The sequence below is a fragment of the Terrapene carolina genome, unplaced genomic scaffold (assembly GCF_002925995.2).
Source record: "Terrapene carolina triunguis isolate 2854851 unplaced genomic scaffold, T_m_triunguis-2.0 Scaffold85, whole genome shotgun sequence".
Classification (NCBI taxonomy): domain Eukaryota; kingdom Metazoa; phylum Chordata; order Testudines; family Emydidae; genus Terrapene; species Terrapene triunguis.
In genome coordinates, this window is record NW_020664436.1 from 45,732,915 (window position 1) to 45,748,353 (window position 15,439).

Below are 15,439 nucleotides of genomic sequence, written 5' to 3' on the forward strand. Positions count from 1 at the left end.
TCCCCATTTTGTAGTGCATTTGATTTTTCCTTCCTAAGCGTACTTCTTTGCAGTTATCTTTATTGAATTTCATCTTGTTGAATTCATACCAATTCTCCAATTTGTCAAGGTCATTTGGAATTCTAATTCCGTCCTCCAAAGTGCTTGCAACCCTCCCATGTTGGTTTCATCTGCAAATTTTATCTTTATAGGTACTGAAGTTAAGCTGACTGATCTATAGTACCGAGGGGCCTCTTTGTTCCCCCTTTTAAAGATAGGTACTATGTTTGTCCGTCTCCAGTTCTGTGGGACCTCACCCATCCTCCATGAGTTCTCAAAGATTGCTTCAGCTAGTTCTTTAAGTACCCTAGGATGAATTTCATCAGACCCTGCTAACTTGAATATATGTAACTTATCTAAATGTTCTTTAACCTATTCTTTCTCTATTTTGGCTTGCATTTCTTTCCTCTTGTCAATATTAGTTGTGTTGAGTATCTGGTCACATTTTAGTGAAGACTGAAGTGAACTATGCATTAAACAACTCAGCCTTCTTGATGTCATCAGTTATTAGCTCTTCTTCCCCACTAAATAGAGAACCTACACTTTCCTTCATCTTTCTCTTGCTTCTAATGTATTTAAAGAACCTCTTCTTATTGCTTTTCAGGTCCCTTGCTAGCTATATCTCATTTTGTGCCTTAGCCTTTCTGATTTGGTCCCTAAATGGTTGAGCTATTCCTTTGTACTCCTCCTTAGCAATTTGTCTATGTTTCCACCTTTTGTAAGAGTCCTTTTTTATTGTCAAGTCATTAAAGAGCTCTTGTTGGTGCCATATTGTCATTGTATTATTCTTCCTAGCTCTCCCTCATGTCGGGATAGTTTGCAGTTGTGCCTTTTATATTGTCTCCTTCAGGAACTGCTAGCTCTCCTGAACTCCTTTTTCCCGTAGATTTTCTTCCCATGGGACCTTACTTACCAGTTCTCTGAGTTTGTTAAAGTCTACTTTTTTGAAGTCCATTGTCCTTATTCTGATGCTCTCGCTCCTTTCTTTCCTTAGAATCACGAAATCTATAATTTCATGATCAGTTTCTCACAAATTGCCTTCTAGCTTCAGATTCACTACCAATTCCTCCTTGCTGGTCAGAATCAAGCCTAAAACAGGTGTCCCCAATGCATTCCAAGAACTTACTGGAAATTTTGTGTTTTGCCATATTACCTTTTCCACAGATCTCAGCGTAATTAAAGTCCCCCCATTACTACCAGGTCTTTTGTTGCCTATGTGCTACTATTTCCAGTTCTTCCTGTTTATTCCCCATACTCCTTGCCTTATTAAACTATCACTAATTCAAAACAACCTTCGAAGATACTTTAAAACTCTGGTAATTTTTAATGGTATTTTTAAATTATTTTTTCAATAAATAGATGAACATGCTGCTCAAAATAAGTAAGCCACCAGTGAAATCCTGGCTTCATTAAAGTCCATGGCTAAACTCCCATTGTCTTCAATGGGGGCAGAATTTCACCGTATATATCAAATGAGAAACTATATCAAGAGAAAACTAAATTGTAATACATGTTCCTTGTTTGAGAAGATATGTTCTCAGCATGAAAAGGATAAACATAGTCATTAATTATTTTTCAGAGGCAGGAATCCATATTCATATATGTTTTATAAGTTTCACCTAGTACTCCATACCATCCAGTGGAAACTATCACAATCCAGACAGACACACATTTATCCTGAGAAAAATATTTTTAAAATTAGACCTATTTCACCAAGAGCCATCTACGAAGTAAGCTCTGAAAGGGAAGATGTTGCTTAACTTCATCAGAATGAATTGGAAGAAAATAGAGAGTGAGATCTTCACCTGCACTCCAGCCTTTTCACACTGACTAAAAAAGGCAGAGTGGCCCTACAAGCTCTGTAAACAGCCAGAGAAGGATTCCCCCAGCACAGACACCGGGGGAACAGCTATCAAGCTACTCTTCCATAGACCTCCTCACAAGTCCTAATGTAGGGGGCATTCTAGGGCTGGAATGGCATCATGTAACACTCCTGGGATTTCGGACAGAGTTGCAACCCAGAGGGCAGCCTGGAGAGGCTGCCATAAACTTATGCGGGGCCCTGGCCCTGTTCACCTCGGGGACCTCTTGGGTCTCTGGAGCAGCCCAGGATTGAGGGTATAAAGGTGGCTTAGAGACACCTTTGTCTCTCTCCCTGGGCTGCAAGTTGTGTGCTGTCTCTCTTAGGCTCTGTCTATGCAGCAGCTGGGAAGGTCTTTCCCAGCATGGGTAGACAGATGTGTGCTTGAGCTTGCATGCTAAAAATAGCAGTGGGGTCAATGTGGCATTGAGGGTGTCATCAGCTAACTACCTGGGCACTGTCCCACCCGAACCTCATGCTATGTACTCAGGCGGCTAGCCAGGGCGGGTGCAAGGAAGTTCCGCGCCCTAGGCGAAACTTCCACCTTGTGCCCCCCCCCCCGCCCAGCCCTGAGGCAGCTCCCCGCCCCCCCCGCCCTGAGGCGCCCTGCGGCAACTCCCCTCCCCGGGGAGCCGTGCTGCAGCTCCTCACCCCAGTTCACCTCTGCTCCGCCTCCTCCCCGAGCACGCCGCCCCCGCTCTAATTCTCCTCCCCTCCCAGGCTTGCAGCGCCAAACAGCTGATTGGCGCTGCAAGTCTGGGAGGCGGGAGAAGTGGAGTGGCGACCGCGTGCTCGGGGAGGGGGCGTAGGAACACTGTAAAAAAAAAATTGGGGGCACTGCTTTTTGGCGCCCCCAAATCTTGGCGCCCTAGGCAACTGCCTAGTTTGCCTAAATGGTAGCACCGGCCCTGCGGCTAGCCCAAGACAATGCCTGTGTCACTGCAGCCTCACTGCTATTTTTAACATGCTGGCTGCCACAGAGCTAGCACAAGTCTGTCTGTGTAGACGTAGCCTTAGAGGCATAGTTCCTACAACTCGTGATTTAAATCAGTGGTTCTCAACCTTTTTCACACTATTTTTCACCCCAGAACCCACTTTCAGATTTAGTGAAGAATCCCCTTCACCCCCCTTAACAATATGGGAAGGGCAGGGTGGTTGTGACCCCCTGATACCTTTGCATGACCCTCAGGTTGAGAACCCACATAGTTTTTATCTATACGGTTAGATGAAACTTGATATAAGCTATTTCATTGGGGAAGGGATAAAACTGAACAATAAAATAATAGTGGTTTTTTTTGTTTTTTGTTTTACTTTGCATCTGTGGCTTTTCTTTATTGTTATCTTCAGAACTCCTGACTTGAACAAAAACTCCATGGAGACAAACATGACAAACTCAATTAATTAAATTTCCCCTTTCAGAAGTATAACTTACGGTTGTTTCCAAAGTTATCTTGCACAGACTACTGCAGCAACAAACATAAGACCCTGCTGATCATAAGATCCTCCCATTGGCTCATCTAATCTCATCTAGAGTATGGAAGGTTAATAAAAAACGTCTAAAGACTAAACACTAAAACTAGTGCCAAAATTAGTTTGACTCAGTCATTCTTTCTAGAAGCTGATGCCTAACTCGCCAGTGGTCCCCTGAGATTCTTGCTCCTGACTTCAAACTGATTTTATATTTGCCACTCATAATTCCAGTGGTCACTAAATTCCAGTAAAGATTTAAAACTCCTTAAGACACAATATACCACACTTCATTTTCTCTTCAAAATATGTAAGAAGTGCAATTTTTTAATATAAAAACTTTATTAACGGAACATAAATCAGCAGAGTGAAATGTGTGTGTGACTGAATGAAAGAAAGACAGGCAGATATTCTACTTCTGATTCAGCTTGTAGTGAAAGTTTCTGGGTACCTAAGAACTTACAAACCCAAACTAGGGCCTTTTTTTAAAAAAAAAAAGCTAAAACACAAATGTCCAAAAGTAACCAGAAGAAAAACTTCTGTTTAACTGGAGTTAAGATTGTAATTCCATATCAGTAACTGAAGGGAAACATGTAAAAGAACATTGAAATTGGGGGGCATTTAGAAAGCCATACAATTTTTGCTTAAGGTCAAACTAAAAAAATTGGAATGTATGAAAATGCAGAGTTCTGTATTCCCTGCCTCTGTGTTCATTCTAAACAAACTAGTAAGGAGTGGACTGTTGGCTGGCCACAAGATCTCTACCTGCTCTGATCCAGTGATCCAAACCTTTTCCTAGGGGAAATAGAGAGGCAATTGTCTTTATTCCTGTCAGTAGAGTGTGTAACAGGGTATACTGGCCCTTTAAAACTGAGCTGGGAAGTCTCTGGGGCAATATTACTCCTTTCTAGGTATAGTGTCTTAAAAAAAGACAGAACTGTGGGACAAAGGAACTGATTACCCTGAAAGAGGAAGTGGTATCAGAGTGGCAGTTTGGGGGTTGGGAAAGTATCCAGGCCGCTGACTCTGTGTAAGGCTTGGGACCAGGGATTTGAGCGTGGGCAGGGCAAGACTCCCCTACAACATAACCAGAACAAATCCTGGAAAATGAAATCCCAGGGTCTGCTGTAGACCTCTACAGAAAGGCATACTTGGAGAGGCTGCAAGATAGCAGCCTCTCCTTCCTAGTAACTTAGGAGAGTGTGGAGGGAACTGGAACTGCTGCTAGATCCTGAAACAGGGAGAATGCTGCTTAATTTGACTTTAACTGCCAAACCTCTGGGGAGAGCCTCGTAACCCACCAGGAACACTTGGCAGGAAGAAGCCCTGTGGGCAAGCCATTCTCTAACGATATTACAAAAATTTTCAGTTTGTTTGTTTAGACTTTACCGCAAGAGCTCTGGGGAGAGAAATCCCTCCAGTTAGAGGCTGTACTGCTTGTTTTTAAAATAGATTAATAAGCAAGACCTCCAGGGAACACTTCTGTTACAGGCTGGAATAGCACACACAGCGGAATGGATTCCAAGGTTAATGAAGAATCAATGCCCCCAAATATCCAACCCCTCATCCCAATATAAAAGAACTCTGTACTTCTGCACAGGGTACATCTTCAAACTGAGACAATGTGAATCATATCCCCACACCACTGTACCATACCAGACATAGAATCATAGGACTGGAAGGGACTTTGAGAGATCATCTAGTCCAGTCCCCTGCACTCAAGGCAGGACTAAGTATTATTTAGGCCATCCCTGACAGGGGTTTGTCTAACCTGCTCTTAAAAATCTCCAATGATGGAAATTCCACAACCTCCTTGTGTAATTTATTTCAGTGCTTAACTACCCTGACAGGAAGTTTTTCCTAATGTCCAACCTAAACCGCCCTTGGGGCAATTTAAGCCCATTGCTTCTTATCCTATCTTCAGAGGTAAAGGAGAACAATTTTTCTCCCTCCTCCTTGTAACAACCTTTTATGTATTTGAAAACTGTTATCATGTCCCCTCTGTCTTCTCTTCTCCAAACTAAACAAATTTCCCTTTCCAATATACCCTCATAGGTCATGTTTTCTAGACCTTTAATCATTTTTGTTGCAGTCCTCTGGACTTTCTCTAATTTGTCCATGTTTCCTGAAAAGTGGCGCCCAGAACTAGACACAATACTCCAGTTGAGGCCTAATCAGGGCGGAGTAGAGTGGAAGAATTACTTCTCGTGTCTTACTTACAACATGCCTGCTAATACAGCCCAGAATGATGTTTGCTATTTTTTTTGCAACAGCGTTACACTGTTGACTCATATTTCACTTGTGATCCAGTATGACCCCAAGATCCCTTTCTGCAGTACTCCTTCCTAGGCAGTCATTTCCCATATGGAATACCCAACCGCTACTTATGTGCCCCCTACACAATCAAACTATCCTCCAATGCATCCTCCACTGCAAGACTGCAATACCAACATTTCACAGATTTAAGGCCAGAGGAGACTTTTATGATCATCTAGTCTAACCTTCTACAAAACACAGGCCATAGAATTTCACCCAGTGATTCCTGTAGTTGCTGGAATTATTCTTCCTTACTACACATGTGAACACTATGGAGCACCATACCATGTGGTTTAACTGAAGACCGCCCTCTACATTCCCATGCACACACACAAGACTTATCCTTTCTCCTCCTCACCTTTCCAGCAGAGTTCCCTCACACCAGCCATTGGAAATTTTACAAAGGGCTATAAGAATTTGCCAATGTCTTACACCTACCCAAGTTTTCAAACTTCCTCCTCTCAGAAATGGTTATTTTCTGATGTGGGGCGTCAACTAACTTCCTCCAAAATTTAAATCCAAATCTGTTAATTTACTCCGACTGGCTTATTCAGCATCATCTTCTCCATTTTCCACTTTTCTTGCGTGAGGAACTAACCGGAAGCTGTGGTGTGTACTAAAACGTGTATGCATTCATGTAAATGAAAAGGGGGGTGACAAAGGCTCCCAGGAAACTCAGTAACACATCAGCTGAACCCAGAAACCATGAGGAAAATCAAACCCAAAATATTTGGTTTTGAATCAGTTCAATGTTACACTGCATTTCCCTATTATGGTACATTGCTTTGTGGGATTTTCAGTGTGGGGTGCCTGATGCCCCTCATTCTCTCCTACAGGCTGAGCTCGCTGAATGGACTACAGTTTCCCCGATGCAGCGCAGTGTCCCCCCAAACTAAGTGGTGTGATGCATAATGGGAGCCAGTCCACAGCAGAGAATGGGAATCAGATCAGAACTATAACTCCCATAAGGCAAAAACAATGAGGAGTACTTGTGGCACCTTAGAGACTAACAAATTTATTTGGGCATAAGCTTTCGTGGGCTAAAACCCACTTCATCAGATGCATGGAGTGGAAAATACAGTAGGAAGATATATATTACAGTACATGAAAAGATGGGAGTTGCCTTACCAAGTGGGGGGGTCAGTTCTAACGACACAATTCAATTAAAGTAGGCTATTATCAACAGGACAAAAAATCACTTTTGTAATCAGGGTGGCTCATTTCAAACAGTTGACAAGAAGGTGTGAGTAACAGTAGGAAGAAATTAGCATGGGGAAATTAGTTTTTAGTTTTTGTAGTGACCCATCCACTCCCAGTCTTTATTCAGGCCTAATTTGATGGTGTCCAGTTTGCAAATTAATTCCAGTTCTGCAGTTTCTCATTGGAGTCTGTTTTTGAAGTTTTGTTGTTGAAGAATTGCCACTTTTAAGTCTGTTATTGAGTGTCCAGGGAGGTTGAAGTGTTTTCTGACTAGTTTTTGAATGTTATAATTCTTGACATCTGATTTGTGTCCATTTATTCTTTTGCGTACAGACTGTCCAGTTTGGCCAATGTACATGGCAGAGGGGCATTGCTGGCTAATTTCCCCATGCTAATTTCTTCCTACTGTTACTCACACCTTCTTGTCAACTGTTTGAAATGAGCCACCCTGATTACCACTACAAAAGTGATTTTTTGTCCTGTTGATAATAGCCCACTTTAATTGAATCGTCTCGTTAGAACTGACCCCCCCACACTTGGTAAGGCAACTCCCATCTTTTCATGTACTGTAATATATATCTTCCTACTATATTTTCCACTCCATGCATTTGATGAAGTGGGTTTTAGCCCATGAAAGCTTATGCCCAAATAAATTTGTTAGTCTCTAAGGTGCCACAAATACTCCTCGTTGTTTTTGCTGATACAGACTAACGTGGCTACCACTCTGAAACCTGTTCCCATAAGGCAAACGATCACAACAGGAAATGCAGTTTAATGTTAAACTGACTCAAAACAAAACATTTAGCTGTTTCCAAACTGAAATTTTTTAGGTTTTTGTTTCTCAGACCAAAGTCAGTGACAATGCATCAGACATGGCAAGAAAGGGCAAGCAAGGGGCACTGGTGCTATTACTTCTTTAACCTTCTAATCTGCCTTATCTAGTATATAGACCTGAGTAAATTCATCTTAAAACAACTCGAAGTTGCTCAGCATGCCCAGAACAGCACAATGCAAGTAACTTGAGCAAAAAGGCAGACCCCACTCCCTAGGGAAGTATGCTTTCCAAGCACAACTCATGTCATAGGACTGAGTTCACAATATGTGAAAGTACTTGAGCAAAACTACAAAAAGCATAACTCACATATTCACTTCACTTGGGACAATTAGTCCATAGAATCAGTGCACTGAAGAAATTAAACTAGGAGGAAGGACTAAAGAAACAAAATAGATATAGCTTGGCTAAGCAGTTTTAAAAAGTTTTTTGGAAGGGTGTCAAAAGCAGGAACATAGAGAAATTTAGGACCATAGATGAGTACAGATAAGGAAAACTGGCTGAAATTTGGAAATGATAAATTTAAGCTAAGTGCCAGGAAAAAAATTCCTGTCAGGGAGTTCTATTAGGACTAGACTACAAGGAACAATCCCATCCTTGGCAGGAAAGGGACTAAATAAGCAGTAAGTCTATTCCATCTCTAGTATCTCTAGTTCTACAGTAGCACATAAAACTGTGATGTCAGCCCCCATCTGCCACTTGCTGAATTTTCAAACACCTCTGTGCTTTTTCCCAGGCTGCAGCACATGCTTGGAGGAGCTTGCTGTAAACACCACTAAACTCTTTCATTATTTACCTTCAAACTCCCCTTCTCCACGAGACCTACAGAAAACTTGACAATGGCAAGGCTGCTTGTGTGCCAAGACCACCGTCTGTCATGCTGACCAAGGGTGTCTCATAGTTTCCTTGTATTCCCCCATCAATCTGTATCCATCTGTTGTCTCTTGTCTTAGGCTTAGACTGTAAGCTCTTTGGAGCAGGGACTGTCTTTCTGCTCTGTGTTTCTACTGCGCCTAGCACAACAGGGTTCTGGTTCCACAACTACAGTAGCACAAACAATAAATCATACATAATAATGTACTGAATGCAAAAGACTGGAAAAAAAGTACTCTGTTCACTGGTACTTATTCCAGTATAGGACACTGACATTTACAGGTCTGGTTAAGCTCTCGGTATAATAACGAACAAAAAACAATAAATTTCTAGCCCTCATGGTTGTGGAGAATAGCTTGAAAAAAATGAACCCAATAGACTATGACACCAAGAGGCAAATAAAAAGAATCTCTACAAATTATTATTTTTAACTGTGTCATGATGTTTGGGACCCAACTCATTTTTTTAAATGCTTGGGGCTGGTGATGCTAATAAGATTAATGGAGAACAGGACCAGGGTCTAAAAGAAAGATACCTAGCATGTACTAATACCTGCATTATATACCCTGGGTTTATCTAGGCTTTCCACCAGGTGTGGGAGCCTAGGTACAGAAATACTCTACTAATACATGTGGCAGATGAGATGAATGCTTATGGTCAATCTTATAACATACCTCACATGGCTTTTTACCTTACTATAGCAAAGTATGAAAATGAAAACAATCATAACATTTTGCCTTTTGTCTTTAAATAGAAAATACATATGTGCCTATTTGGCTTTGATCACACTGGCTTTCTTGTTTTAAAATGCTTCTGCTCAATGCATTGACAAAGTTCAGTCATTGGAAGATGGATGTGATGGAATGATGAATAAGCTGTACCCTGGTGCCCTTGGACATACAATAGAGAAAGGATTCCTGGTGGCACTGTACTCGGTGTAACTGGCTTTGGGGAGGAAAATTCCTTGAAAGCAGCACAACATTCAGCAAAAGTAACAGAAAGGGAATACGTAGGAGGGGAACAAATCAGTTAACAAATCTTTATTTCAGATACTGTAGATAAAGTATAGCTAGCTCAACTAGACTAATACTATTAAAATGGCACACCGATTGCCAAATTCAAAAGTTCAGGTTGAAAATATTCCTCTTAATTTTGAGCTTTACCGTCATCTTGAACCCTCTGGAGTTTAAAAAAGTCCCCTTGTGTTTTCAGCATGCATTGATGATACTCAGAAAAGCAGGCTACTCTCATTGCTGTTTTATGGGCAGTATCACATCTAAAGAAACAGCATAGGCATTGCCCAATGGAGACTTTCCAATAATCTTTATTCACAGGGGTTTATCATGGGTCATGAAAAAGGTGGCAGGACTGTCCTTGAGGAACACAAGGATGCTTGAGGAGCACATTGGAACGTGTCAAGAATACTCCCGCAAGCACTTCAATGAAAAATATCTTTCAAGTGTAATTTTCTGTGGGTTTGCTGTTTCTTAGGAAGGTTAGGCTGTTTGACCTATGTCAGTTCCATATTCATTTGCTTTGAACTTGTAGCTGGACTGTTAACAGTACTCGAACATGACTTCTAAACCAGGAGGCTAAGTTTAGCTAGCCAGGCACCCAGATAAGTCAATGGATTTAAGGAATATGAAGTGGATCCTGTATATCATCACCCACTTCACCTCTCAACATGTCTGAAAAAGAAAAAGGTAGAAGGGATGGATATAAAAGTTACTCATTGAGTGCTTTGCTTGTAGCAAGATTCCAGCTGCAGCCCAAACAGCTAGTCTCTCTTACGGAGCCCACAGGTTCCCAAAACTTAATAAAGAAGGAAGCAGCTGGATCAGCATTCAAAATGCCTTCCAAGACTTTATTGTGGACCAACACAAAATGAAGCTCCTGCTTTTTTCAAGCCCAGCACAGACCCACAGTAAATGAGGGTTTTTGAGTCTGGAGGGTTAAGGTGGGCTTTCTTCATGTGCTAACAACAGTTAATACAGTCCCTGACTCAGATCTAACCGGGTCATCCCAGCTCTCCCTGGGTAGCCAGGAGATAAGCTCACCAATTCCCTCCCAGCACTTCTCGTCAGTGAGGTTCAGACATTCATAAATAATGTCAGAAGGGACCACTGTGATCATCTAGTCTGACCTCCTCTATAACACAGGCCATAGGACTTCCCTGGTTTAATTCCTGTCTGGACTAGAGCATAGCTTTTAGAAAAACCTCCCATCTTGATTTAAAATTTTCCAGAGATGGCGACTCTATCACAACCCTTGGTTAGTTGTTCCAAGCAGGTTCAGCAATTGCCCCTGCTATGATAATAGCAGGAAGGAGACAGATTTTATTGCGCTCAGGCTCCCAACCCAGGGGCCTTCTCTTCGCATCTTTCTCTTATGTGACTCCTAGCAGGAATCTCTCTCTCCAGTCATCATATCTGATAATTTATCTGGGTTGGTCCTTACCCTTTTCCCATCTGTCACTGCTAACCCTTTCCCACATATTCTGAGTGTGCAGTAGGTATGCCCTATCAGACTCATGTAAAATTAGAGTTATCAAAAGGAACTGGCCATTTGTTACTAAAAAATGATAGTATATCAGTCTTTATTCTTCCTCCCTCCTCATGCTGATATTTCACCTTGGACCTGTCCTATGAAATAAATAATAGTGCCACCTCATTATGTTTTAATGTGTTGTAGTTCATATCTGAAAAGGTCAAAAACTAAAAATAATCGAACTAGGCCATCTATTCTACAACTGTTCTATTTAAAAGTGGTTGAGTATGTGTACATGCACGTGAGCTGGTAACAGTGGGAGCCCAAACTCAAACTCGACTCTGTATGGCTGCAACTTCACTTGGATACTGACAGTTTACAACAATCTCTGTTTTTGCAAAGTCATAATTTGCTGCCATGGAAAGAATTGCATTAGCAGAAAATAAATGTGTTGCCTCAAATCTTCAGGGAAAGAAATATTCCAGGAGGAGGAGAATTATTTTTTTTCTTGCAACTACAAGAAAGCAGCAGCCAGAAAAACAGAAAGGGGGAGGAGGGAATGGAGGTTGGGTACATGTTTTTGAGATGCTGACGTGGAAGATAAATAACCAAGGCTTGGGTAATAAAACTAAAACACTAATATTGTTCCTTCCAGTGCAAGGCCCAAATCTAGGTTCATCTCAGGGCAAATCTGATACAAAAACTCTTCGTAGAACTATCTTTTGATGAATATTCAAGTTGTTCTTAGAAGAATACAGGAAGGGAAAGGTTTGTAATCTGAAAAAGGAAACAACAGGAAGAAAATGAAATGAAATAACCGAGACAGTTTTAAAATGGTAAATGTTTCCCTTTTGAAAGTCATATTAGGACTGGTGAAAAGTGCCCGATTAATAGCCCAGGGGAGTGAAGTATCCACAGAATAATAACAACGTGAGCAGTGATAGTATACAATCTGTCTCAACCATACACGGGAGGGATCACCTCTAGGCCTCAGGTGGTGTAAACTGTCATAGCTCCACTGCAGTCAACGGAGCTCTGACAATTTACAGCAACTGAAGATCTACCCGTCAGTTTTTCCAACAATTTAATTCTTGGCCTCTCTGCTGAGACTGCCAACAGAGTTCCCAGTTAGTTTCCCTATGTCCCGCCCTTCTCCTTTTTAGGCCCAATTCTGTGAAGTGCTTTTCAACATGAATTGAGGACGCTCAGTACCACCCAGAGTTGGGACCATAGTTTTGTTCATTAGACTGAAATACTATAGTCAGTTCAAAGCCTGCCCAAACCAGGCCTGAGATTTGGTAAGCAGGATTCACTGCCAAGCGTCAACCGTCAGCTCAGTAGAAAGGGTCAACAAGTATGTTCTGCTTTGTTCCTTAATATCGTCCATGCCAATGTAAGTTAGGAAGAAACACCTCATTATAAGGAAAAATCCACTCCAGACATTTACCTGGTGTTCTCCCACTACTATTATTAAAATTATTGTCATCAGTAGTGTGAAAGTATGAAATGAAGGTTAGAGAAAATGTTATTTATGCTAAGGAATCTGATCCCACATCTCAAAATTATTTTTCATGCTGTCCTCATATTTTGTCTTTGGCCTACTGTACATCATATCCTGTATTTGGGTCCAGGAAGGATGAAGGTGATTAAAAGACGTTTTTATTGCTAGTATAGCGCCCCCCTCCCCCTCCCCCCACACATAGCCCCAATCAAAACTTTTTTACAACCAGAGGAAACCTTCTGTGATTCCTCAGAAAATAAGTTTAATTTTTTATTGAGAAAAGCTGTAGTACTGTTTTGGAGAGAATGCAAATGGAAAATTATTAGACAGTTTTGCACATCAGTCTTTTTTTTTTTAAAAAAAAAGCATAATTCAGAAGATGCCAGGGGGAATTCTGAGGTGTAGGGAACCATCTTCATATTTTTTGGACTGTCACAAGCGGACAGTCCAAATTCTAGTCCACTGTAACAAAACCAAAGCAAGAGTTCTTCCAGCGACACACACCCTTCTCCCTGTCCAAATTCCTACTATATTGGTAGTAAGGATATTTTCTATTTTACAGAAATTGAGAAATCATGTTTAGAATCAAACAGTCCCAGTCTTGCAAGTTGATCCACATACACAGATGCATTGCATTAAGAGGGAATCCCACTAAAGTCATAGTACCGTGAATTAGGCTGCAGGATCAGGCCTTTGTAACTACACTAATAGGCTCTTTAATTACTACTATTTTTAAATTAAAGGTAAATAGATTTGTACACAATACAAATATCTTGAACAAGGAAGGGTTTCAGATATACACGATAGGGGAATACTGTTGAACTTAGACAATACTAGTTACAGTATTGAGTAAAAATCCATACTCTTGAATAAGGTATATCAATGATTTGTTTTCAATCACTTCATCCCACTTGGTCCATTTTTCCAATCACTAGTTTACCTGTTAACATATGTGTTATAAGTCTTTCAATTTCTCTTATTCTTGTTAAGCATATTTCTATAGTGAGTTTTAATTTCTGCAACCACAGAAATCAGGTACAGTTACTATGCTCTTATTTTCCTCTTTAGTCTATTTCATTCTGCTAATTTTTAATGCCAAAGTTAATTGATCAGTAAAAACCACAGCAGCTATGTGTGAAAGGAAATGAGGGATGTTTATAGTTGTGAGAAGTCAGAAAATGGGGAGGGAGGGGAGAGGGAAATACCCTCATCACTTATAATTGGATATAATTGATTAAAAATGACTGTCTCATTCATACCCACAAATGAAACAACTCCAACTTCCCTGAGGTTCTAAATTTAACAGAAATTGAAAAAAACTCCTGCAATTTTTATCTCAAGTTAAATGAAAAATCAAGGTGCTGACATGATACATTTTAGAACAGACCTATCATTCCGAATGAGAAATTAGTTAACAGATTACACAAAACTCTGTAGCTTCTCCATTCCTCCCCAAACCATAGCCCTCCGGCAGGAGTACTACCAATACATTCCCTCAGAGGCATGGGTTACAAACAACACTCTTGTCCATTGTGAAGAGTGAAATCTGTAACTGGTATTTTAGTTGGGAAATCATCGGCTATTGTCTCAATTCTGCTGGCACAGCAGGTGAAAAATCAGGAGCAGCTGTGCTTCTGGGTCTGAATACTTGTAACTGCAGGGAAGGCAGGTTTAAATTCTGACTAATGTTCCATGGGAGCCTCCTGGCCAGAGACTCACTGGGAGATTTGATAAATCAATGCATCCTTTGGGTCTCCTGGCCATGCCTCTTCCCTAGTCAGCGGCTATGCTGCTGGCTCCTCGGAGAAGTGGGGTTTGCAGGCTCTTGGCACCACCCCTCCCGATCATCTCCTCCCGCCAGATTTTCTGCTGAGAGCAGCCCTAAGTTCAAACTGGTTGAAGCCAGCATATCCCAGGGCTAAATTAAGCTCGATGTCTTGCATATGGAGAGTACACAAACAGAAATTAAGGAGTTCATTTTACATAAACAATAGAAAAATACAAAGCAAGAGAATGTACAGGGTGTAGATTTTTGATGTGTCAAGTTTCACCCCCTTTGCATGGTACAGAACAAACTACCCTGTGAAGGACCGGAAAATAAAACAGACGTCACTTCTTTAGAAACACAACTTCTGAGAGAGTAGTATGTCTGTGCACATGGAGAGATATGGGCTAATGTCTATAAATAGTTCCAACGTGGCAGCACTGGAGCAGCAACAGAAGCCAGACTGTGGCAACAGCCGGCTTTGCTATGGAACTTTTAATCTTAATGCCATTTTACTCCTTGTCCTCGGAGATGCACTGAAAATGGGTCTGGCTCATCAAAGCTTTATCATTCTTTTCAACATGGTTTTATCGGGCAATACTAGTAATTTTTCAATGTCATATTTAAATATTGCAATATTTGGTCTTTATTTCAAGCCAATGCAGCAACCTATCAATACCCTGATTTCATTGTAAACACACAAATGTCAAGTAATAGTATTTTAAAATGCAGTTTATATACATGTTCAATTAAATGCTGTTAGACATGCAAAGTGTGCTATGTCATGCTATAGTACAGTGTAGAAACAGTATAAAGAAACCTTGTATTGAAAGAAGTCAGATCAAACAATCCCGTAGAAACAAAACACCCATCCACGCTCTTTGTGTGCTATTTCTTTGTTATTTTAAATTGATTTACAGTGGTTATGCATTCAGGATGAATTTCACTCCATCCCACTAAAACAAAACAAAACAAAACAAAACAAACCAAACAAACCTAAATCCTGAGTATATGGACTTCAGCGTTCTTGTAAAGTTGAATGCATTAATATTTGCAAAGCACTCTGAGATATTCTGAAGTGGAAATATTATTTATTAT

The 15,439-nt window shown here is 40.8% G+C and overlaps 1 protein-coding gene across 3 annotated transcripts in view; it reads right to left on the reverse strand.

The window, feature by feature from the left end:
* The window catches only part of AIG1 (androgen induced 1), a 204,988-nt gene that overhangs the window by 86,486 nt on the left and 103,063 nt on the right, over positions 1 to 15,439 (reverse strand). The window contains exon 4 of one of the 3 annotated variants that reach the window (XM_024220065.2): positions 9,698 to 10,276. The exons of 1 other annotated variant lie outside the window; for it this stretch is intronic. In XM_024220065.2, coding sequence (XP_024075833.1) covers positions 10,268 to 10,276 — 9 coding nt within the window. In that variant the 3' untranslated portion in view covers positions 9,698 to 10,267. One more of the 3 variants, XM_024220057.2, reaches the window with a different exon arrangement.